The sequence below is a fragment of the Dendrobium catenatum genome, unplaced genomic scaffold (genome assembly GCF_001605985.2).
Source record: "Dendrobium catenatum unplaced genomic scaffold, ASM160598v2 fragScaff_scaffold_1220, whole genome shotgun sequence".
Classification (NCBI taxonomy): Eukaryota; Viridiplantae; Streptophyta; class Magnoliopsida; order Asparagales; family Orchidaceae; genus Dendrobium; species Dendrobium catenatum.
Window position 1 is genome coordinate 1,801,170 of NW_021319682.1, and position 26,969 is coordinate 1,828,138.

The following is a 26,969-nucleotide window of genomic DNA, read 5'->3' on the forward strand; positions in this document are numbered from 1 at the left end:
AAAAGCACTTCTGGAACATGTCAATTCATTGGAAATTTTTTAGTCTCTATATTTAGTAGAAAATAAAATTCAGTAGCCCTATCTAATGCAGAAGCTGAATACATTGCATTAGAAAGTTGTGTGGCACAAGTACTTTTGTTTAAATAATAATTGATTGATTTAGGATTGTCTATAAACACTATTCCAATTTATTGTGATAACACTAGTGCTATTTGTATTTTTAAAATTCTATTCAACATTCAAGAACCAAACATATAGATATAAGGCATCATTTCATAAGGGATCATGTATCCAAGGGAGAAATTGAACTCATTCATGTTACAACTCAAAATTAACTTGCAGACATTTTTACAAAATCTTTAGCCTTTTGATATTTTCAGTGCATTAAGAACAATGCTTGGTCTGATTGATTTAAATGCTTAAATAAAAATGTTCTTGTAACATTGATGTTTATTTATTAATTAAATGTTTTTTATGTGTTTATAATTTTGTTTGTGTGATTTTTTTCTTTTAGAGTCTGTGCTTCTTTATTGTTTTTGGTATTTATTTTGTTTTGTTTTAGAATTGTAGTTTTTGTTTGAGTGCAATTTTTTTTTAAGTCATCATCATCCAGAAGAAAATAGTTTTGTACGGGACGATTTATGTAATATGACAAACTATGAGATTTTGAACTATTTTAAGTGTAGTATTAATGTACTTCATATGTACGATCATCACGATCGTCCGGGATGAAATATTTTTCATATGATTGGACGAATGAATGGAGCAGTTGAATGGATAAGGCAGTTTTTAATATGAACTTCGTCTGTACGAACCTTTGGTTCGTTTGGACGAACACAAGTCGGTTCGATGTAGGGACGGTTTTAACTGTCATTAAAATGATATAAGTTCTGATCATCCCGAGACGAACACATGTTTGTGTGTACGATCAGACTGGTCAAAAGTCTATATGAAAGGATGCTTTTTTTAATCTTAATCGTGTTATAACCTGAATTACAAGAAAAATTAAATTCATTAGAAAATCTAATTATTCTAAGTTTAATTTTTGCTTATGATTTGATATTATTAGAATTTTCAATTTCATGTCTCTTCTTTAGACTGTATTATTGTTAATATTATTATTGCAATTGCGATGTTTTCTTATTTTATATTTCACTTCTCAATCATTATTTATGCACTTAGAGAGATTTAAAATTTTAGATTATTATTTTTAGAAAAAATAAAATTACTCTTGCAAATTGTGTAAATGTACAATAAAAAAAAAATCAAAAGGAATGAGCAAATGTTCGCAAAGTGAAAAAGAGGCACAAAATAAGCCCAAATAAAAATGATGCACATAAGTGTGACACAACTATAAAAAAGATGCGCAAAGCGCCACATGTGGTAGTTATTTCTTTCCAAACTCTTTTAATCTCTTAATTTAAATTAATCCTATGTTCATTTATAATTGATATTGAAATTTGAAATATACAATTTTCCATTCATCCTTATTGTAATGATATTATCTATCTTAGTGTCTAAACTGACTCATATCTTTAATAAATTTTTTTTATTATCTATGTTATATCACTTCTTAAATTATATGAATTTCTATGAGTTGCCTAGTGCTTTAATTTTATTTGCATAACATATTTCAATCACTGTAAAGATTATCTTATCAAATGATTCTCATATCTCTGCTTTCATTTCAAGTTGTTTTTCTTCACTTTTTACTGTTGTCAAAAAATGGGAGAAATTGTTTGTTGAATTGTGTCTTGTGAGTCTTATATCTTGTGTTAGTATTTATGTTTATTTTATTTTTTGTGTCTTGTGAGTCTTGTATCTTGTGTTAGTATTTGTGTTTATTTTGTTTTAGGGTTTAGAATGTTGTTTTGTTTTGTATAAATTTTTAAAAATAAAAATAAAAAAAAAACAAAATAATTTTTGAATCAATGCCTCCTTATTTTCATGCATTCATCAATTCAGAGGGAGTTTAGGAGATTATTAAAATTTGAAATCCTACAAATAATAATTATTTTGCCATCATAAAAAATGTAGAGATTGTTAAGAGAGTTGCTATTTGCATATGTTACATTCTTACAACTTGTATAGTTTTGATGATTTTAAATATTATTATTTTATGTGTAATTATCTCCTAACAATTTTTGAAAGATTTGTTTTTACTCTTGTGTGTACTAACATTTCAGGAAAATTGAACTCCAAACTATAAAGACTTCAAATCAAATTTAGCTTAAAATCCTTTGCAAATTGAAGCTTTAAATTATTCTTTGAATTGAGAGGGAGTGATTGTAATTGAGTGAATAAAAACATACACACACACACTTAAGGAGATCTTACAAAATTTGTACTGATCGTACGGGATGAACCTAGTTCGTACGGGATGATCAAGTCAGTTATCTCCTCATAGGAGCAATGGAATGAACAGAATTTGGAGAAAATTTTTCTAAGTCCTGATCGTCCAGGATGAAATTTATTTTGTCCTAGGATGAGTTAGGCTCTATAAAAATTTCGTTCAGACAAAATCTATAATCATGCTAGGACGACTTGGGCTCTGTAAAAATTTTGTCCAGACAAAATCCAAATCATCCCAGGATGAATTCTTCTCTATAAAAATTTTATTCAGACGAAGTTCATTATCATGCAAGGATGAGTTGCTCTCTGTAAAAATTTTGTATTGACGAAGTCCTATTCGTCCTAGGATGATGTGAACCGACTTACCAAAATTGGTTACGTCCATGCAGTTATTTGGGAACCGACCTATGGTATAACTGATCGTACCGGGCGAATCTAGTTCGTACGAGATAATGATCATGTACGAACATAGTTCATACCAATATACATAAGGATCATTTCCGACACTTTAAGTAAAATCTTCCAGGATGATCCACGATCGTACGGAATGATCCATTACATGTTAACTTGAATATTTTATAATATTGGACGGTTTTTCTTGTCTCTCCTATATAAGGTCCAATTTAGACTGCCACCCAATCTTTTTGCCATTTGATCTTCGTACCTATTGAAAGAAGAGTCAAGGAGAGAGTGTGAGAGAGCATTCAAAGGAGGATTCCTACCACTGGAGTGTGAAGGCTTCCCTTGGTGTTCAAAGGTAAGAATCTCTACTTGTGATTTGGGATTACTTCACTCTTTTCTTTCTTCCTTCTAGATTTCTTGTGAGAAGATCTGTCAAGGAGATCCGGTTCTCTGCCGACACTTGAAAAGTGTGAATAGTCGCGGGTTCTTTGCCCACACAAGGAGAGTGTGAAAGGTCGAAGGGTTCTTTGCCCACATTAGGAGAGTGTGAAAGGACAGATGGTTCTCTGCCAACACTGGGGATAGTGTAAAAGGATGACGGTTCTCTGCCAACACTGGGGATAGTGTAAAAGGATGAAGATTCTCTACCGCACCGGATAGTGGTGGAAAGAGTGTTTGTAAAGGCTTCTCCGCCTTGATGTGGGTGCAAAAGGAGAGACACTATTGGTATTATTGCAATACTCAAAGGGTGCCTCTGGGGAGTGGATATAGGTCTGGTTTAGACTGAACCACTATAAATTTTTTGACTTTTATTTTTAGTGCTTTTTATTTTTTGCATTTTATTTTGCTATAAAAATTGTGGTTGAAATTTTTTTAAAAAAATTCATTAGTTTATTTTTGGTTCAACATACTCAATAGGGATAATTTAAAAAAAAAAATTACCAATTCACCCTCCCTCTTGGATAGCCTTGGGACATAAGCTTAGGTTTAACTACCTAATTCATAGTGAACGAATCTCAACATGCTAGGATCCATAATTCTTCTCCTAAAGCTTGATCTATACTTGTGTGTTCTATCATAGTGATAAATGTTGAATGACTAACCTCCTTCCTAAGTCCATGCCTAGTTCTTAAACCTTCTGAAGGGTCTCCTAAAATTAACTCTTTAGGATGACTAGAAGAATATCTCCATTCTCTAGGCGAATCTTCTTGAGGTTCTACCCTTTCTCCTAAGGTCATAATTTCTACTCCTTGAATTGCCTCTATTTCATCTTCTTCAATTTTAGATTCAGAGTGCATATTTGATTCATCAAATACTATATGGATGGACTCTTCTACTACTAGGATTCTCTTATTAAAGATTCTATAGGCCTTACCTACAGATGAATAACCTAATAAGACACCCTCATCAGACTTGGGATCAAATTTTACTAAGGGAAGTTTACCATTGATTAAGATAAAACACTTGGAACCAAAAATATATAAGTGTGAAAGATTCAGTGTCCGACCCTTAAGGAGTTCATAAGGAGTTTTATTTAGCTTTGATCTAATGTTCTCCCTATTTAAGACATAACACACCGTGTTTACTACATCTGCCCAAAAATATCTAGGAAGGGTGTACTCAGCTAATATTGCCCTAGCAGCTTCTACCAAGTTTCTATTCTTTCTTTATGCTATTCTATTTTTCTGAGGTGTTTTAGGGGCTGAGAAATTATGCTCTATTCCTATCTTTTGACAAAGTGATTCAAATCTTTTATTTTGAAACTCTCCACCATGATCACTATGGATTGTTGAGATTTCATATCTTAATTTTTGTTGAATCCAAGTGGAGAATATCTTAAATTCCTCAAATGACTCATTCGTGCTAGGAATCTTACCCTAGAGAATTTAGCAAAGTCATCTATAATCACAAATTCATAATTTTTTCCTCCTAGGTTAGCTATGCTAACGGGTCCAAATAAGTACATGTGAAGAATTTCTAATGGCCTAGAGGTGATCACATCTTTAATTGAATGGAAGGATGATTTAATTTGTTTTCCTAGTTGGCAGGCATCGCATAGATGATCTTTAGTGAAGCCTAACTTAGGTATGCCTCTAACTAGATTTTTTTGAGTGATGTTTCTAAGTGTTTTCATACTAGCATGGCCTAGTCTCTTATGCCATAGCCATGAGTCATCTACTATTATTTTTAAGCAAAAAGAATTTGAACTATCAATGCAATCAAGGTCTAACATGTAAACATTATTCATTCATTTAATTTCTAAAACAAGTTTGTCATTTAAACTAATCAGGTATTTGTTAGAGAGAATTTTTATGTCAAAACCTTTATCACATAATTGACTAATGCTAAGTTAGTTATGCTTTAAATCATCAACTAATAAAATATTTTTAATTAAAAAATTCTTAGCGTTACCAACAATACCTGAGCCTTACCACTTTCTTGATAGTGTTGTCTCCCAATAATATTTTTCCTACGATCCTGGTCTCCAGTAAAATAAATTTCTTCATGTCTCCAGTCATGTGTAGCGAGCAGCCACTATCTAGGTACCACATTCTCTCACTAGGTCTTTTGTGAGAGCATCCCTATAATTTCATTCAAGGGTTAGATTTGGGAACAAAAGTTAGCTTGGGTTCCTCCTTATGCTTGCATGAATGAGATGTATGCATGGTATTCTATGATGGATGTAATATAAGTCTCCATACTAGGTGTGTCCTATGGTGAATCATGCATGTGCGGGCTATATGACCTAGCATGCCACAAAAGAAGAACCTAATACCAGGAAATAGGCTCACTAACCTATGTGGGTGGTAATGTCTCTTCTTAAGGTTGTGTGATGCATGCAGTGACATGTTCACAGATATTAGAAAGTCTGGGAAGCGACCATTATGGATTGGAGAGGTTATATGGGCTGAGTTGAATGCAGCTTGGGCAGCGAAGAGTACAGTAGGAAGAGGGATCAAAATCTACATAACAGAGCTTATAATATTGGTGGGTTGGGTAGTTCACTTCATACATGCGGCTCTGTTCCACATATTGAGCACAGGCATCATTTGGTAATGAATCTTAAATATTTTTTAAAATTGTTCTTTAATCTGTATTAATAAAATTCTCTTAATTCAAATAGAAAGCGAGGCTTGGTAGAGAACCAACTCCTATTGAATTGCATAGTTGCACTAATAAGCAACAGGAGGATCAACAATGGATTGATGAGAGATCAAGAAAAGCCTATGTAAGTATATTTTTATATATGTTTAATATTTTCTAAGTTTTAGTTTAACTATATATATTTAATATTCTACTTTCACAGGAGGATTATACACGGCTTCGAGAGGACTCATGCCGCATCAGGTGAGGGCTCTTCTGGCGGCTCTTGGAGTATTCTGGAGTATTGCATTTGGTCACAGGTCGTCGGAGGAATGCAGCATGGTAGAGTATATGGCTTAGGTGCGCAAGCTCAGGCATATCGAGGGGGATGACCTCCTCTACTGCATCCATCTTCGCATCAGTTCTCAATGACTCCTTACAAGTCAACAAATAAGTGCCCTTCAAGCTGAGCTAGAACAAGTAAGGAAATCACAAGCTGATTGGCAAGCTCAGCTGCAGCACAGGTTCAAGCTCAGCTGCAAGAACAGATTCAAACAAGTATGGAGCAACACAATCAGTTGTTGGATGAAATGCGCAAGATGAGGATCAGCTGAGTGGAAAAGACATAGTTCCACCAGAGGAGGAGTCCACGGAGTCAGAGTAGTTTGATTTAGTTTACATGTACTTGTTTATTTCTGTGAACATGTGTTATTGAACAGTTTCTTTTAATGTGATGTTTTTTGTTGATTGTTACTGTTGAACAGTTTCTTTTAATTTTATAAACTCTTGTGAAACTATTGTGAATTTGTTATAAAATGTTGATATGTTGAAATGTTACTATTGAAATGTTGTGGAATTGATATTTCTATAGGTTTGTAGGTGTGGAAATTTGATTGTTGGCTGGGAAGGCATTTTTTTTTTGTCAATGATACAGGTTTCCAGCGGAATTTACGCCGGAACTTCGCCGGAAATGACGATACAACAAATTGTATCGAACTTATCGATGCCTTTGTTCCGTCGGAAACTATCGGCGTATGTTCCGGCGTGATTTCCGCTGGTTATTGCCGGCAACAACTTTGCGCCGCAAACAAAACTGTTGGTTGTCTACGACGAACTTGCGGCCTTTTGTCCACCGGTACTTACAGGCGGAATATCCGACAGAAACTTACCGGTGCATATGGCGCCAAAATTTATCGGTTGGAATTCGTTAGCACCAATCCAATGTTTTACGCCGGTAATGCGTCAGAAAGTGCGTCGGAAAATTAAATTCATGAAAACAATTTATCATCGCGACCTAAACTGGCGTAGGCATTTCCACCGAAACGTGCGTCGAAAACACTAACATGATGGGTTTTCCTGTAGTGTGGGGGTTTGCTAGATTGTGCTAATGTGAGTGATGTTTTCTCTTTTTCTAGTTCTTTGATTTTTTCTTTAAATGTTTTGTTTTGATATGTCAATCTGTCAACTTTCCATTTTAATGGATTTTCATTGTCATCTATTTCCCATGTAACTTTCTCTAGTTTGTTAAACTCCTTTTCTAGTTGAATATGAGTTATTTTCAAGGATTCATGTGCTTCTGTTAATTCAGTATGCTTCTTATTTAATACATCATACTCATGAAGAAGGGACATATGATCTCTATCTAAATCAGAATTTTTTGACTAAGTTAGCATGCTCAGTTTGTAAAGTACTAAAATCAATATTAACACTAACATGCATCTTTTTCAACTTTTTATAAGAGTTATGGATTTTCTCATAAATACGCAGTAAATCTTCCTATAAAGTTGACATACCTCATCTTAATCCGATTGATCAAGATTATCGTTAGCCATTAGACACAAATTAATTACCTCCTCCTCTGCTTCATCTTCAGATGATTCTGAGGCAGAGTCCGCCCAAAATGCTTTTTGTGTCTTCATCTTCCCTTTCTCGTACTTGACTTTATCCTCACCTTTTTCCTTAGCTGGTTGACTCTTTAAGTTGGGACAATCAGCTCGAAGGTGATCTAGTTTGTTGCCCTTAAAATAGATTATATCAAATGAAACCTTAGCAAACCTTGAGCTTTTCCTTTATTCCAATTGTTCTGATGACACATTTGTTTTCTTTTCAAAAAGTTCTTGAATTGTTGCGGCATCAAGGCTATGTCATCTTCTTCCTCCCCTACAGAGATTTCACTTTTTGAATTGTTTACTTTCAATGCCACCATCCACTCCTTTTCATTTGCATCACTTTTCCTTTGACTCACTCCTTGCTCGTATGCAATAAGTGACCCAAGAAAATTGTACAATAGAATAAATGTTTTGGTCTTTAGAATCAGTGATGGTAGTAATTTTAACATCATAAGAATAAGGTAAGCATCAAAGAATCTTGTTAATGTTTTCAGAATTTGAAATTTCTCTACCTAATGCATGCTAGGATGTCATAATTTGGGTGAACATAGTGTACATGTCAGATATTTTTTTACTAGGTTTCATACGGAAGAGTACATAATCATGTAATAAAATGTTAAGTCTAGACTGTTTAACTTCACTAGTTCCTTCATACGTGATGCACAATCTATCCCAAATCGCGTTACCACTAGCACAGGTAGATACTCTCATGTAGTTTTCAGATTTTAAAGCACAAAAGAAATAATTTAAGCACTTCACATTTAATTGAGCCAAATCCCTATCCTAATTACTTGATTCAATAAAAGGTACTTGAGTTTTCACCCCATTCACAATTTTAAATGGTGCAACATAACCATCATTAACCAACATCCACATGCGATTGTCAATAGACTATAAAAAAGTAGACATTCTAATTTTTCAGAAATCAAATGAGATATTATCAAAAAGAGGTGGACGGGTTATTGAATAACCCTCCGCAATATTACGATTACCAAAATGAGATATGATCAATTTTTAACATTTTTTAAAATACTATTTTTAAAACCCGACTCTGATACCAATTGAAATTACTATATGCGCTAAGAGGGGGGATGAATTGTGAAAAACTTATTGCAATAAAAAATACTAAATAGAAGTTCTAATCTTTTTTGTGTTTTTAAATTTTTAACAAAAAAATTTAACTAATGCGAAAGCGAGTACATGAACACAAACAGCATCAATAAATTCCATAATGAATTTATCCAAGTAATTATAATGAAAATAAAATGCAAGCAAAAATAAAAGTGATAAAGGAAAAATCACACCAATGATTTTATAGTGGTTCGGTCACTTGACCTACATCCACTCCCCGGAGTCATCCAGTCCAGGAATTTTACTATAAAATGATAGTTTTCCTTTTTCCCCCTTGGCAAGGAGGAGAAGCCCTTATAAGACTCACATTTACCAACCCAACGTGGCGGAGTGCCAAGCGCTTTGTCACCCTCCTGGCGATGGAAGTGTACCTTCTCATTTTTTTCCCTTTGTAGAAGGAAGAGTACCATAGAGGACACGAATATAGAAGAGTCTCCCCCTCAGAGAGCCTCCCATAAGATCTTCTCGGGCCAAAAGAGGAACAAAGTGCAGCAAGAATGGAGCAACCGTGTGATCTCTCTCTTACTACTTCTCCCTCACTAAGCCCACCTTCTCCTACCTCTCTCAAACCCTAAAATCTTCTCAAGAGCTCTCTCCCAAGGAAACTCTCTCTAATCATGTTCCCCTCTCACAATCACACACCAAAAACATTACTTTTTTATACTTAAAATGGGCTCCAAAAAACCCTGTATTTTTCAAAGTAGCCATTACCATCATACAGTACAATTCCCTATAATACAGTATGATTAGTACAAATGAGCTTCGTCCTAGTACGATGATTTATAAACAAGTCAAAAATTCTGAATATAATCAGAAAGTACTATATAAACCCATACAGTATGATAGACAAAACTCTTTTATTCATACAGGACGAAAGCTAGGATGATCAAAACTCATCTCTGTACATCGTAGGGTACAACCTACATCGTACAGTACGATTAGTCAAAATCAAGGGATCGTCCAAGATAAAGTCTGGGATGATAAAAAATAGCCTCAGTTCATCGTACAATATGCACGGGTTCATACAGTATAATGACCAATTAGAAATTAATCCTTGATTTGTTCCACTAATCACGGGTTAATTTAAGTAAGTATTCAAAATAAATTGTACAGTACGAAACCTTTCATACAGTACGAACGGCTAATAAACTTACTTAAACTAATATGGTAGCTAGGGTTTTAGATTAGTAAAACATCATACAGTACGATATAAATCATAAAGTATGACCTGTTTGCAAAAAGATGTTTTAGCCAGATCAGATCGTATAGTACGATATAAACTCATACACTAGGATCAACAGAGAAGAAAAAACTCTAAATTTTCTTTTAAAACACTCTCCCCCTATGTGTGTGTATGGTTCCTAAGTCTTATATGCAATTTATGGACAGACTCAAAAGAATAAAAAAATAAAAATAAATAAAAAATTATAATGTTATAAACTCACACTCCTACTCTATCCAGTCTTGAGTCTTCTTATTTTCATGAGTAACTTATGATCTATCTGAAATATTAGTACTCACAGACAATAGCATAAATCAAAGGTATTCAATGAATAGTAACTCAGATGATATTATTTGTCATCATCAAAATCTTAAACTAGGGGTCATGGATTACAACAAGCCATGCAAGAGGAATTAAACCAGTCTGATAGAAATGATATTTGGGAGCTTGTAAAAAGACCAAAGGGATAAATTATAGTTGGAACCAAATGGGTCTTTAAAAATATGATGAATGATTCAGGTGTGGTGATTAGGAATAAGGCGAGATTGGTGGCTATGGGGTATAACCAAAAAGAATGGATGGATTTTGAGGATACCTTTACCCATGTAGATAGATTGGAAGTCATTAGAGTGCTACAAGCCTTTGCCCTTTATAACGGATTTAAGGTTTTTCAAATGGACGTTAAGTGTGCCTTCTTAAATGGGGTAATAAAAGATGATGTGTTTGTAGAGCAACCCATCGCTTTTGAGTCCGTAATTTCCAAATTATCTTTTGAATTTAAAAAAGGCCTTATATGAATTAAAACAGGCACCTAGAGCATAGTATGAGAGACTTAGCACATTCTTACTAGAGAGGGAGTTTGTTAAGGGAATCATAGACACCACCCTTTTTTGGAGGAAAGTAGGAGATTAGTTACTCATTATTCAGATTTATGTTGATGATATATTTTTTGGATCTTCTGATAAAAAAGCTATGTGATAATTTTTCTAAAATAATGAGTAAGGAGTTTGAGATGAGCATGATGGGAAGTTATCCTACTTTTTAGGGTTTAGCTTAAGACAATTAGATGATGGAACCTTTCTAAATCAATCAAAGTACATAAAGGACAGCTTAAAGAAATATGAAATGGATAAAGCAAAGCTAATGAATACTCTCATGACCCCAGGTGGACAGTTGGATAAGGACTCAAATGGAAAATCTATTGATCAAAAGAAGTACAGAAGTATGATTGGATCTTTACTTTACCTGAATGCTAGCCTACCTGATATAATATTTAGTGTTTGTCTCGGTGCTAGATTTCAAACTGATCCTAAAGAATCCCACCTGACTGTAGTTAAGAGAATTTTTAGAAACCTTTTGGGGACCCAAAACTTAGAAAATTGGTATCTTAGGCACAACACTTCTTTTGAGATTATTGGACATTTTATTTCTAATTTTACATGATGTAGGGTGGATAGAAAAAGCACTTCTGGGACTTGCCAATTCATAGGATAATTTTTAGTCTCCTGGTCTAGTAGAAAACAAAACTCTATTGCACTTTCCACTACTGAAGCTAAGTACATTATCTTAAGAAGTTATGTGGCCCAAATCCTTTGGTTGAAGTAAGAAATTTTGCATTTAGGACTATTTATAGGCACAATTTGGATTTAGGATTACCTATTGGCACAATTTCAATCCTTTGTGACAACACTAGTGCCATCTGCATCTCTAAGAATTCTATCCAACATTCCAGGACCAAACACATTGACATAAGGCATCACTTTATTAGAGACCATATAACCAAATGAGATATTGAATTACACCATGTGACAACTGAGAATCAACCGACTGACATCTTTATTAAACAACTAAATTTAGACACTTTCAGCATCTTAAGGACCAGATTGGGTGTGATAGACGTAGATGCAGGAACTTGATGTTTATTGAATTCTGAATTTTATTAATTCTAAATTTTTTTTTTTGTTGCTTGATTTTTTCTTTTCTTTTATTTATTTTGGATTGGTTTGTTTCACTTTTTACTTGCTTTTATTTTTCATTTTTATTTTTGTTATTTTAGTTTTTCTTCTTTTCTTTATGATCACTACTGAAGTGATATTTTCATGCCTTATTTTTGGCTTTTGAAAACTTTGTAGTTTGACATCTCTAAATCAATTAAATGGGAAACACCGTTGATTGTTTCCCTCCCTCTAACCACTTTTAGCAGTGTAAGTTTCTTTACTAAACAAAAGTCTATCTCAAATAAATAATTGGTCTTTGCAATTGAAATCTTTTCTATCTTGCTGCAGTAATCTAGCTTATATTTATAATGTTTAAAGTCTTCATATTACTTTCAAATTCTTTGAAATCTTCTTGTTACATTTATCATATGAATTTGATTCTATTTTGTTGTTTATTCTTCCCTATATTAGAGAGTGAGTTTCTCTTATCTAATATCTAGAAGATATACTCACAACTAAGAGTATTTAAGAGTTTCAAAAGGGATCTTGCTTGCAAAAATATCAAGAGCATAAAATGAGCCAAAAAAAATGAAAAGATGCGCAATGACCGCCAAAAAGAATTGAAAGATTCAAAAAGTGTATAAAAAATCAAAAGATGCACAAAGTGCGCCAATCAATTGATAAGAGGCATAAAATGAGCTCATAAATATCAAGCTTCCTTCTCTCTCAATACATTTAAATCTTAGAAGAATTCATGTGTCACTTGATATTTTAAAGGCTTCATTTCAAATTTCTTGATTGTGATAAATTACTTTGGTGTATTATTCTAGAAGATATTTTTCTGGAACCAATTGGTTTTTCTGAGTTAGATCTTTTATTTTCAAAATATGATTTACCCTAAGAGAAGTATGAGCTAGGGCTAATATTATCAACTATTCTATCATTTTTTGGATTTCGATGATGTTAACTCATTGTTCTTACAAATTTTTAAATATAATCACATGGAGAATTTACCATTTTGTGCCTTGATTAAAAAAAAACTTACTTTCATTCTTCTTTTTCATCTTCTATTCTGCTTTACTTTTCTGGATTTTCCTCCTCCTTTTTGTGATGTCAAAAGGGGGAGTAGTGTTTATTTAAGTTAGTGTTTGTTTGATTTTGTTTCGTCATGCTGTATTACCTTTTCGTGTTTTATTTTGATTTTTGATTATTTGCCATCATAAAAAAGAGGAAGATTGTTATGAATCTTATTTTAGGGAATATAATTTTGATGATAGCAAACTTTTTTATTTTTCTACGACTTCCTTGCCTATTAACATTTTAGGTCCATAAGATCAAATTGCAAATCGAACCAGCTTAATATTGGGTAGATTAGGATTGAGTCAGTTTGTAATGTGCATCAAGTGTCTTTTACCCTTTCTTGAGTCAATTATAAAAATTATGGATCCTGATGCTAAGTAACCTTGTACACACACACTTGGGGGAAAATTTCTGTCTATTGGTTAGAGTTTTCTATTTTGATCACATCATCCAAGATGATCAAAAATAATCATAGACGAACAGTTAAAAATAGAAATCCTAATTAAGGCATCTTGGTTAAGGCATTTGCAATTAAGAGACTCATCCTAGATGATATTTACATCATTCGGGATGATAAGCTCAAATAAGAAAGAATCAATCACCATATTTATTTAGGCATCTTTTATTTTTGTCATCATCCAGGCATTGTTCTGGACGATGCAGCATAATTATGCCTAAATTAATTTAGTAATTAAGGAAAACAATTATGGATTGATTTCTCCATCATATCATCTGGACAATCACAGGATCGTTCGGGGTGATCAGTTAACAAACCTTAGTTCTTCCGGGATAATAAAAAATTGGCCTAGTTCCATTCAGGGAAATGCTCTGGACGATATGTACTGAATTGAACTAATCATCCGGATTATCAGGAGATTGGCCTAGACAATCAAGTTATTTTTATATTATACCGACATCCATTTAGAGTGATGTTTTCGATGACAGTCGTCATTTTGTACTAATCATCCCAAATAATCGTGAGATTGTCCTAAATGATCTAATGATTTTGCCATCGTCCAGACATCCATCCAGGGCGGTAGTCTAGATGATATTCGATGACTTGAACGAATCATACAGGATGATATATTATCGTCCTGGATGATATGAAGAAAGTAACCTTTTAATCGTCTAGACTTTTCCAAATTATCCTAGCTGATTGAGCTAAATTTGAACTGATGGAACGGGATGATCGATAGATTATCTTAGATGATATTTGACAATTAGTTGCTAATTAGGACTATTTTTGAGCCCTTGTTTAAAAGAACACTTATTTTCTAAAGAAAAAATCTTTTTGAAGCTATCCTGACATGAGAGAGCTAAGAGGAGAGGGAGACCAAGAGAGAGAGAGGATCTTATGAAGGGGAGTTTTTGAGGGGTTTTATAAAGGTTTCTCCAAGAAAGGATCCGCGTCATTTTCTCTGATCATCATCTCTAGTTCCTTTGGGGTTCTAGAGAGGTCTACTTTAGGAGCTAATCAGGGTTCTCTGCCTGCTTCTAGATGAAATAAAAAGAGTTGGGTTCTCTTCCTACTTTTGGAGAAAGCAAAAGGTGTTGGGTTCTCTGCCTGCTTCTAGAGAAAGCAAAAGGAGTTGAGTTCTCTACATCACCGGGCTTGGTGGGAAGGATTTTTTACACGGGCTTCTCCGCCTTATTGTGGGTGCAAAAGGATAGACACTGAGTTTAGTGCAATACTTGGAGTGTGCCTTCGGGGAGTAGACGTAGGTCAAGTTGACAAAACCAATATAAAATCTAGTGTGTTCTTTCTTATTATTGCTTTCACATTTAATTTCCACTCTTTGTTTCTCTTGTAGTGAATCTTGGGTTTTGGTTGTTGATTTTATTCTATTTTGGATTAAATTTTTAAAATACCAATTCAACCCCCCCCCCCCCCCCCCCCTCTTGTTAGCCTCAAGACTAGCAAAAGGGCTTTAAACATGCCTAGAAGAATTTTCACTTAGATATCTCTTAGGGACCCAGAACTTATAATCTAGTATCCTAAAAATAACACTTCTTTTGAGATTATTGGATAGTCTAATTCTAATTTTGTAGGATATAGTGTAGATAGAAAGAACACTTCTAGGACTTGCCAATTCATAGGATAGTCTTTAGTCTCCTGGTCCAGTAGAAAAGAAAATGTTGTTGCACTTTTCACTATTGAAGCTGAATACATTGCCTTAGGAAGTTGTGTGGCCCAAGTTCTTTGGTTGAAACAATAAATTCTAGATTTTGGATTACCTAAAGGAAAAATTTTAATCCTTTTTTATAACACTAGTGCCATCTATATCTCTAAGAATTCTATCCAACATTCAAGGACCAAACACATTGACATAAGGAACCACTTTATTAGAGACCACGTGACCAAAGGAGACATTGAGTTATACCATATGGCAACTAAGAACCAACTGGCTAACATCTTTACTAAACCACTGGTCTTTGACACATTCATCATCTTAAGGACCAAATTGAGTGTGGTTGACATAAATGCATGATGTTTACTGATTTTTGAATTTTATGTTCTATGGTTTGTTGTTATTTTTCTACTCTTTCTTTTATTTCAGACTTTTTATTTTACTTTTATGTGTAATTATTTTTGTATTCTCATTTCTATTATTTTAGTTTTTTTTTTCTTTTTTTCTTTCGGTCACTACTGGAATGATACTTTATGCATTGTTTTTGTTTGAAATTTGTAATCAATGTTTGACATAACTAAATCAGTTAAAAGGAGAAACAATGTTGATTGTTTCCAATCTTCTAACTTCTTTTAGTGGTATACTTTTCTTTTCTAAATAATAGTCTATCTCAAATGAACAAATGGATTTTGCGATTGAGATCTTTTTTATCTTGCTACAGTAAACTATCTTATATAAATAATGTTTAAAGTTTTTAAATCACTTTCAAGCTTTTTTTTTTTTTTTGAAGAATTGCATCACAATTGCATTATGAAAACAAAAGAAGGCTAATTACACTTGATAAGAAGAAAAAGAATCACATTCCTCCTTGATAGAAGACAATAGCAAGGAAGGAATGTTATTAAAAGAGAAACTATCAAAAAAGAAACAACTATTAAGAGCCATATTAGCACATCAATTGGCTACGTTATTATAATTTCTATGAACATGATTGAAGACCACTTTATGAAAGTCATTGATAAAAAAAAGCTCCTTCGAAGGCCAGCTGTCCACAATCCCCTTATTCCTTTTGAAAGAATCCTAAATGGAAGTAATGACATTGAGGTTGTCACTCTCTATAATCATCCCTTTATACTCAAGCATCCAACTCCTAATGTGTTCCCTAACCGAGAATACAGCTTCCAGTTCAAGTTTGGTAATATCCCAATGGACTTTCTTTTCCCCTAATGCAAGAATAAACCTTCCCTTATGATCTCTAAAAATTCCACCAACTCTAGCACAGTTAGATCTAAGCAAAGACGCATCAACATTTATCTTCATCCAGTCTTTCGGAGGGGGGCACCAAGACTCTCGAAACTCCCTAAGGAGATTGATTCCCTAGTTGGAAAAATACGGACTATCTTTATTAATGGCCAAAGACAAAGCATTTGAAGCTATCACAGAAGAAGGAAGTGCAGATTTGCCAATTTTCACACCATTTCTATTCTTCCAAGAAAGATATACAATAGTACAGTAAATTTTAACAATACCGGGATTCCGAGAAGACAACCTTCTTAATTCCTGTAAACAGTTGTTAAGAGAATGGAAAATTGGAATAGAAATGCCCCAATCAAGCATCTATTTCATGACTGCAACCAAGAATTTGCAATGTACCATAATGTGTTCATAGCTCTCAATAGCATTACAATCTCTAGCACAAGAACAATCCATAGCAAGCCTTCAGTAGTGAAGAAACACATTTGTGGGGATAGCAGATTTCCCAAGCCTCCACCAAAACACCTCAACTTTCTTGTTGAGTTTGAGCTTATACAGCCATGTATAATAATCCTCACCATCCAAATTGTATTTACAATTCAATATATACTCAGAAGACATAACAGAAACAGGCTTACCCGAGAACATTCTCAACAGCTCCCTCCGATCCTCCATCCCATGGTCGATCTGTATATTATTGATCAGCAGAATAAAATAAGGATGGAAAACTTCCTGAAGTAACGTATAATTCCATTGGCCTTCATTCGATATCAGTTAGCTGACATACATCCCTTCCAATACAACACAATCCACCAATGTAGGCCATATGTTAATGCACTTGTCCAACACCCATATATCATTTAATACATTGATCTTATTTCTCTTCAGCTGTCTTCCCCCCATCAAGCATAATTTTCCATGCATTTGACGTTACCTTCTTCTGTGTTCCATTCATTATATCATCCCCATATTTGTGCTTGATAGTTTTGTAGCAAAAAGAATCAGGTTTTTGAAAAAAATCCCAAGCCAATTTGGACCTTAAAGAACTAACCCTCATAATAGGAGATTGAAGTCCCATTCCTCCCATACATCTCGGTTTGCACAGATCTCCCCAAGCCGCATAATGCATATTATGATCTCCACCCGGTTTATGCCAAAGAAAATTTCTACAAAGTTTCTCCAACTCATACAAAACTTTTTTAGGAACTAATGAATGAGTTACTAAAAAGTTTGACATAGACAACAACGAGCTAGAAATAAGAGTAATCTTACCTTCCAAAGATAGTGTCTTCTTACCCCATGCATTGAGCATGGCATTGCTCAAAACATCTTGAAAATCAGCCATCTTCAATCTATTAAGGGATAACTTAATCCCTAGGTAGCTCATCTCCTTCACAATTTTGTAACCAAACAACCTAGCATTCTTCTTCTTTATAGGATATCCAACCACCTTACCAAAGAGAATCTGAGATTTACTGACATTGATCCTTTGGCCCGTCCATTTGCAAAAATCTTCAACAATCTTCTTCAAAGCTTTGGCTAAACAAATGGAGACATGAGAGAAGATTAACACATCATCTGCATAGTGAAGATGTGTAATCCTAGGGCCTCTAGGAGAGACTCTAATACCAAGATCCTGTCCCCTCGGCTTAATAGAATTAGAAACCAACTGGAAGCACATAATGAAGAGATATGGAGAGAGCGGGCATCCATGACGAAAGCCACTTTGAGCATCAATCCACTCAGAATTCTTCCCATTAATAATGATGGAAAATCTCACATCTACAACACATTCCATGACAAGGTTAGAAAACATACAAGGGAATCCATACCATTTAAGGATTTGATCAAGTGCAGGCCATCCCATGCTATCGTAAGCCTGTTCCATATCTAGCTTCAGAGCCATCAATCCCTTCTTGTTCTTGGATATTTTGAATTTGTGAAAGATCTCTTGAGTCACCAAGCAATGCTCAGAGATAGACCTTCCTGGCATAAAAGCCATTTGCTCTTTAGTGATCATTTTGGAAATACATTTCTTCAATCTGTTAACTAGAATAGTGGCTGCAATTTTATAATTAGTCTGGCATAAACTAATCGGCCTATAATTAGATGGAGTTAAAGGGTTTTTTATTTTAGCAATCAAAACAATTAGAGTATCCTTCCAATTCTTGCTCATATGACCAGAGTTTAGGAAGCACTTAATAGCTTCCCATAAAGTTTTCCACACAATATCCCAATAACATTTATAGAAAGATGAAGTGACTCCATCCATACTTGGAGATCTATTGTTTCCTTGCCGAAATACCGAAATGTAGTTCAGCCACTGTGAATTCAGAGCTCAAATCAGCAGCATCTCTTTGGCTCATTTTCTAGTTTTCCGCTACCACCGGCCAACCTGATAGCTCACAGGTTCTAGATTGCCATTTAGCTTCAAAAAATTGAATAAAAACCTTCTCAATTTTATCATCTTCCTCCTCAATGTTATTATGCACATCTTTAATTTGAACCACTCTATTCCCATTTATTCTAGCCATGGCAAAGTTGTGGAACAGTTTTTATATAATGTCTCCTTCTTCATGCCATCTAGCTTTTTCCCTTTGATTCCACCTTGTAGCTAACCGATTCAAAGTCACATTGAGCTCGTGAACTTTGCTTCTAAGAAAAAGAAGATCCTCATTAGTCCAATCTACACCCACAGCTTCTCTGTTTTGGAGATCAAGAATTTTCTTTTTCAAATCTTCCTTGCGTGTATTCAGATTTTTGCACTTATTTTTGCTCCAAAAAAACAATGCTTTCAATGTTCTACTAGTATTCCTCTGAAGGATATCACTTTTATCACCAAAATCATTCTTCTTCCGAGAATGATACACTATCCTTCTAGCCGCTGGATAGGACCTCCAAGTATCCTCAAATTTGATATTCTTCATCTTGGGACGTATCCTCTCATCCAATTTAAAAGCAATTAGACTATGATCCGATGCCACTCTTGCTAGATGCCTAGTAAGAGCTGAAGGAATTCTTTGGAGAGCAACCGAGTTCACCAAACATCTATCCAATCTTTCCCATATCTGAGAGGCTCCTTCTTTGTTGTTGGACCAAGTGAACCTTGGTCCAATGCTTCTCACATCATGAAAATCTGAGTTTGTCATAAACTGTTTCATATCTCTCGGTCCTTTTGAAAATAATAACCTCTTACCTCCTCTATTCTCCTCCTTGTTCAAAATACAGTTGAAATCCCCACCAATGATATAAGGATTAGCATCCTTCATACCCTCTTCAAGCTGTCTCCAAAGATCCTCCCTTTCTTTGCAACATCAACTCCCATACACCGTGGCAATCTTCCATGAACCCAAGCTTGGAACCAAGAGATCCCCCATAATCACTTGAGAAGATGTATCCTTGACTACAAACGACACACTCTTCTTATCCCACAACACCAACATTCCTCCTGAAAGATCAGCAGTCGGAACATGGAAAAAATTCCCAATCATTCCCAATGAGGTAATCATCCTCCCTCCTCCCCATATAAGTCATCTTAGTCTCCAAGAGACCAATAAAACAAACATCCTATTCTCTAACCATCTCCTTCAAATACAAGGCGGCCTCCCTCTTCCTAGCCCCCCTGCAATTCCAAAATAGCAGAGTAGACATTATATTTTTTCTGGGGATTCCTCCCCACACATGGAACTCTTACTTCCATCTCTTCTCTTCTTCTTGTGTCCTGTTCCAAGAGGTCCCAAAGATCTTAACTCTTTGGCAAGTTTTATCTTATTGCCCGTGAGCACCCATACCAACATACATTAAATCTGGATCATTCATATTCAATCCAGTATCTCCTGCCCCATCAGTCTCCTCAATGCAGTGAGTAACCGAGTCCTTCAGTTGGCCAACTTCCTCATTGCTATTCACGGGTTCTTCTCCAGTATCATTAAGCATATCATCAAATATGTTACAGACAACAATCGGTTGCATATTTTCTTTTACAATTTTCTTTTGCCTATCCACTACCATCTTCTGATCAGGCATTTTATCAGACAGCATACCAGGAGTACCTACAGTATCCACATTCTTCTTCTCAGCTGGGATTACTTTCTGCACAACGTTAATCCCATATTCTCCATCCTGTTATTTTGACGTTCATTCATACGTCTTCCACCACCATTCTCCTTAAAAAAGTGTTTGTTTTTTAATTGTACATGTATCCACGGGCCGTATTCTGACTTGATCACACCGGGATTGGCTTCAGGAATTATCTTCCAAGCTTCATCTACAACAGGTTTATTAATCGCCTGATCTGTAATCACATGAACAACCCCCTCAGGACATTTAGCCTTGCTATGTCATACACGACCACAGTGATAAAAAAACAAATCAACCTTCTCATACTCCACCCATTGAAAAAATCTGCCAACTGATCCTTCTGTCCAAACTCCATACGGTAGCTTCTTCTCCAGATCAATTTTAACACATACACGAGCGTATTCTCGCTTCCTCCATCGAAAGGTATTCCCATCTATGTACATTGGCGTACCAAATCGAGATGCTATTCTCGCTATGTTGTCTTCATCCCAGCAGTATAACGGTAAACAAGGGAATCTGATCCAAATGGGAGTGGAGATCCCTTTGAAGGAGTAAGGATCAAATGCAGATGTCCATCGATCCATTTCGACAATATAGCCACCAACAAACCACGGTCCACCGTTGAGAATTTCCTCCACGACCTCCTCCGTCCAGAACGAACAGAGGATCCAGTTCATGCCAATTGACGTTAAATGGAATCCTCAGCTCCATACTACACACTGGGAATGACACATTATTACCCAATACTTTAATCACAACAGAATGTCTCAAAACATGCTTATTTTTCTCTTCCATCTCCGCATTCAACTTAACAATGATCCCATCTTCCGATAATTCAACTTTCTCCCTATTCAAATCAATCTTGATGTGCTTCGGCTTTGTCCAGGCTTTAACAACCTCATCCATACTTTCTTGTAAATTGATATCCTCCCTCACCATTCCGTCAATTATCAAATCCGTTCCAGGATTCTTAACAAGATCAATATTAAGAGCCCGTTCTTGACCATTCACAATTTTCAGATCATAATCCCCACACCGAGCCTCATTCATCTCAGAAGTTTCAGAAAATTTACAACCCTTCAAGAATTCATCACCCAATTTCATAAAAGCAAGATTATGTGTACCTGGCATCAAAAGCTCCCCATTCCTCATAGCCGCTCCATCATCCACAATCGCTGTCTTTCCTTTGCCTTCAACCACAGGTTGACGAGATGGAGGTCTCATCCCTTCTCTGATTACCACCCCACTAATGACTCTTCCACAAGTTCGTAAAGAAACAGGAGGTCGTAAAGCAGCCATGACATCAGTAGAGAACGCCTATGATTATCCGACGGCCGTACCACCTGCTGCGAAAAATCACGGGAAAATTTGATTCGAACGCGAAGAAAGGAATTTTCTCTCTCTAGAAAACCATACGTTCTCTCTCTAGCCGAACTATCAAGTCTGAAGATAATCACTTTCAAGCTTTAGTAATCTTGTCTTTGCATTTATCATAAGAATTTAATTCTGCTTTGTGATTTACTCTTTCTTATATTTGATAATGAGTTTTTCTTATTTAATATATAAAAGATATTCTCACAACTGAATCTAGCTTACAAAAATGACAAGGGCAAAAAATGAGTCCAAAAAGAAGAAAAATTGAAAAAGATGCGCAATGACAGTAAAAAAAATTTGAGAGATACACAAAGTGTATCAAAAATCAAAAGATATGCAAAGTGCGCCGACCAATTGATAAGAGGCATAAAATGAGCCCATAAGAAAGCAAGCTTCATATTCTTTCAAACCTTTAAATCTTAGAAGAATTCATGTGTCACTTGATATTTTTAAAGGCTTGATTTTGAGATTCATGATTGTGACTAAGTACATTGGTATATTATTCTATAATATATTTTTCTGGAACCAAGTTTTAAAAGGATCACTTTTTTTTATCCAATTAATTTTTCTAAATTAGATCTTTATTTTCAAAAGATGGTTTGCCCTGTAAGAAGTCTGAGCTAGGACTAACAAGATCTGTTGTTCTACTATTTTTCAAATTTTAACGATATGAAATCATTGATTCTTATAATTTTTTAATTCAATCACACAAAAAATTTATCATATTCATGCTTTGATAAAAAAAAAACTTTGTTTTCATCTTTTTTTTTTTTCAGTTTTCTCATCTTTTTTGTTATTTTATTTTTAGTTTTTACTAGTTTTTCTTACTTTTGGGCCTTAAATGTCTATCCATCCACAAAATCTTTAATTTTTAATCATATCATCCTGGACGATATCTTCACACCACCCTTCATCTCCCATCTGATGGTTTATATGACTTTTTTTTATTTATGATTTTCCAAGATGCGACATTATTGTTCCAAACAATCTGATCGTATTCTACTTCAATTATTTATGATCGACCTGGATGATCCTCTGCATCCTGAACGATCTTCTAAAATTTTGCTCAATTATTAGTGATCATCTTGAAAGATCCACCTGTTTATCCTAAATGATCCACGTGGCAAATCTATTTCACATTTTAAATTCGGCGGTACGATCCATTATTGTCGATCATCCTGGACTATCCACCTAATCGTTATAGATAATATGCTTTTCCAATGGTCATCCGACATGACTCCTTGGAATTATCACTTGTGTCTAATCATCCCGAATGATGTCTAATCATCCTGGATAATATAACCGCCTTTTTGACCAACAGTCCTGGATGCAATAATTTCACCTTATCATTTTAGATGATTCTACAGTCATCTTGGACGATCAGGCCATTTCTTTATAAACAACAGCTTTCAAATAGTTTTCTCACCCCAAATCTTTCTATTTCTCTTTGCTCTCACTAATTCTCTGATTTTCTTGTTCATGGTCGATGGAAAGAGATCCAAAATGCCAGCTGGAAGTTCTTTGAGGGCCACTGTTGACCCTCATTTCATTGAGGCGGTTGACCAAGCTGCCTACCTTTGCTATAAGATAGCCGATATCACCTTATCCAGGAATGTTAATCCACGTACACTTACTTACCCTGTCCTTGATCTTTTTACGTACACCTCCCTCACCATCATCCTTAGCCTCGCCTTCCGTTTCAAATCTGAATTGCTCTTTAAATTTTTAGCAAGTCATATGACCAAATCTTCTTACACTACACTTCAATCCTATGTCAATAAATGCCCTATTGAAATCACTTATCAAGACAGTCACAAACTCCTCCAACTGTCTACTACTGGAGACAAGCTTCACATTTTGTCTCAAGATCCTGATTTTGACTAGGCTCCTGTAAATCACCATCTAAGAAACACTCTTATCTCCTATTATAATGGGGCGTCTAGCACCTTAGTTAAGGATGTTAGGACAATCCAACATGTCCTTCATACGTCAGTTATTCCCAAGGCTGGTGATCATGTCTATATCACTCCTCTCCTTTCGATCACCACCTTTTACATCATGGCCCATAAGGAATTCAACATTGCTGATCTTCTTTTCTGTTACATTGAGCATTTCACTAGTATTAGCGATCCAAGACGCAAAAGGAAGCCTATCCTTGCCTTAAGACACATCATAGCCTATGTATTGGAATCCAAATACAACCTTCAATATTTTGCCCCACCTAACTTTTAGCCTGTATTCTACACCAATAGCTCCTTCCATATTTTTTATAGTACTCATCTACACCTAGAGCATTAGAAAGCTAAGGGAGCTGAGGAGGAAACTACTTCTATAACTATTCATGCACCTACTCCGATCTGCTAGCACTCACAGCTACATCAGCTGGTGGAGCATTTCGAGCAGTGGGAGGCTAGGTTCGACTCTTATATTACTACACAGGATTAGCAGCATGCGGAGGATGTTGCTAGATTTGATGCTTATGTGATTCACCAGCAGCAATAGCACAACCAGGACATGGCTTGGTTTGGGGAGCAGTTTGCTGCTATCTCTAGCTTCTTTTAGCCGCCACCACCACCTCCTTCTGATGATCAGGGCTCGTCAAACTTGTAGTTTATTTCTCTTGTGTCGTGTCCTGTGATGTTATTTGTTTCCTTTTGTATTTTTTCTGTTATGTTTTTTTTTTTTTCTTTTCTAGTTTCCTCCTCCTATTTGTGATGTCAAAAAGGATAGTAATGGTAGTGTTTATGTTGCTTCATTGAACTTTTTTTACTACTTCTTTCTAGAGTTTGTACCATATGTTTGAATTTAGTATAATTTGAATTTCTTGATTCAGAGTATTTTCCCTTCATGTTATGTTTTAATTAAACTACTTAAATTAATTTATCTACCAAATATTTGCCATCATCAAAAAAGGGGCAATTATTGTGAATCTGATTCAGAGATTATAAATTTAATGATATCAAACAATTTTGACACTTCTGTTTCTCTACAATTATCTTGCCTACTAATATTTCAGGTCCACATGGTCAACTACAAATCAAGCCAGCTAAAGATTGGATAGATTAGGACTGAGTTAGTCTGTAAACTTTTGTTAAGTATTTTTACCTTTTTCTTAAATCAAATATAATAAAATGGGTCCTGATGCTAAGTAATCTTGCACACACACTCAGGGGGAAAAATTCTGTCTATTTTTAGAGTTTTCTATTTTTAACCATATCGTACAGGACAATCCAAAATCATCTTAGATGATCTATTAAAAATAGAATCCCTATTTAGATCATCCTGGATAAGGCAACCGCAATTAAGCAAATCTTCTTAGATTATATTAGCATCATCCTGGACGATAGGCTCAAATCAGAAAGAATCAACCACTAACTCTTTTAGGCATGTTATTATTTTTAGGCATTATCTAGGACAATGTCCTAGATGATGCATTATAATTATACCTAAATTAGTCGGATGATTAAGGACAGTAATTCAAGTTTGATTGATCGATCATTTAGTCTAAGACAATTACAGGATTGGCCAGGATGATTAGTTAAACAAACCTTAGTTTCTTATTGGACGACTAGAATGATGTTCTGGATGATATGTATTGATTTGTACTAATCATTTGGGATGATCCCAAATCATCCTGGATGATCTATTTTATATTATATAAACATGTAAGGTTTTACCAAATAGAGAAATTATCTGGATGATATTAAACATCTTGAACTAATTGTACAAGATGATCATGAAATTATCCTAGATGATCAGTTATTTATTCATCATCTAGATAGGTAAAGTCTGGCCAAATAGAGCGATTGTCCAGAGAATATTCAATTACTTATACTAATCATACAGGATAACGGACCATCTTCCTGAATTAATCAGAATAAACAAACCTTCTAATTGTCCAACCTCCCCCAGATCATCCTGGCTGATCGAGATGAATTTGTACTGATCGTACAGGATGATACGTCGATCATCCTAGATGATCTTTGTCGATTAATTACAATTTTGGAAAAATTTGAAGCCCTTCTTTATAAGATCTCTTGTTTACTCAAGAGGAGATCTTTTACTGTTGTCCTGACCTGAGAGAGCCAAGTGAAAGTTCGTTAGGGATGTTAAGCCCTTATGAACTTAGTCCCAAGCTAACCAAGAGGGGGGTGAATTGGTAATTGGTATTTTAAAATTTTCTTTTCACAAAGAATGAAAATCACATAAACCAAAATCACACCACAAAAATATATGCGAAAAAAAAAGTGCGGAAGCAAGAAAACAAGAACATAGGAATTTATAGTGGTTCGGTCAACTCGACCTACGTCCACTCCTTGGAGGCACCCTCCAAGTATTGCACTACAAAACGTGACTCTCCTTTAGCCCCCACGGCTAGGCGGAGAAGCCCTCATAAGAACCTCCTTTTTGCCACCCCGACAACACAGAGATACCTATTTCCTTTTTGCTTCCTCATGAAGCTTGGCAGAGAACCATAAACGAAAAGCTAACTCCCCCTTACTCTACCGACCCTTTCCACGGACGGAGAAACTCTAGATGAAAGAACAAGTAGAGCAATCCTTGAAGCAACCCTTGGAATTTCCCCTCACAAGCTCCCTCACAAGATCCTCTCTCTCTCTCCCTCTCTCTCTTTCTCTCCTCAAGGCCTTCTCAGGTCAAGGCAACATCTAAAGGTCTTCAAAAATATTGAACAAGAGCTCTTAAATAGAAGAGCTTCAAAGGAGCTCATTAATTTTAAGTTGCCGACTTTATAGTCCAGGCCAATATGGACATCGGCCTGGCCGATCAGTATAAAACTATGAAGATCGGCCAGAGCATCGCCCTGGATGCAAAACTGGACGATTGAAAATTGGCTTGATCGTCCAGGCCGATCTCACGATCATCCTGGCTGATCAGTTCAAATCATGGGAAAATCGTCCTGAGAATAGCCCTGGATACGAGCTGGCCGATATTTATAGTCCTGAAGTAACTTAAGGTTTTTGACTGGATCATCCTGGATGATCGGAGGATTCTTCATTACTCCCTTGATTTCCTG

General features: G+C 35.3%; 1 protein-coding gene across 1 annotated transcript; it reads right to left on the minus strand.

The window, feature by feature from the left end:
• Positions 1 to 19,035: 19,035 nt before the first annotated feature.
• LOC110098560 lies at positions 19,036 to 19,749 on the minus strand. The gene has a single exon (XM_020825421.2). It carries the CDS (start codon positions 19,747 to 19,749, stop codon positions 19,036 to 19,038), a length of 714 nt encoding a protein of 237 aa, XP_020681080.2.
• Between the last annotated feature and the right edge of the window lie 7,220 nt (positions 19,750 to 26,969).

What these genes read in the sequence shown, in the direction of transcription:
- LOC110098560 (XM_020825421.2), bottom strand. Translation starts at nt 19,749, where the DNA reads ATGAAGGATGCTAATCCTTATATCATTGGTGGGGATTTCAACTGTATT.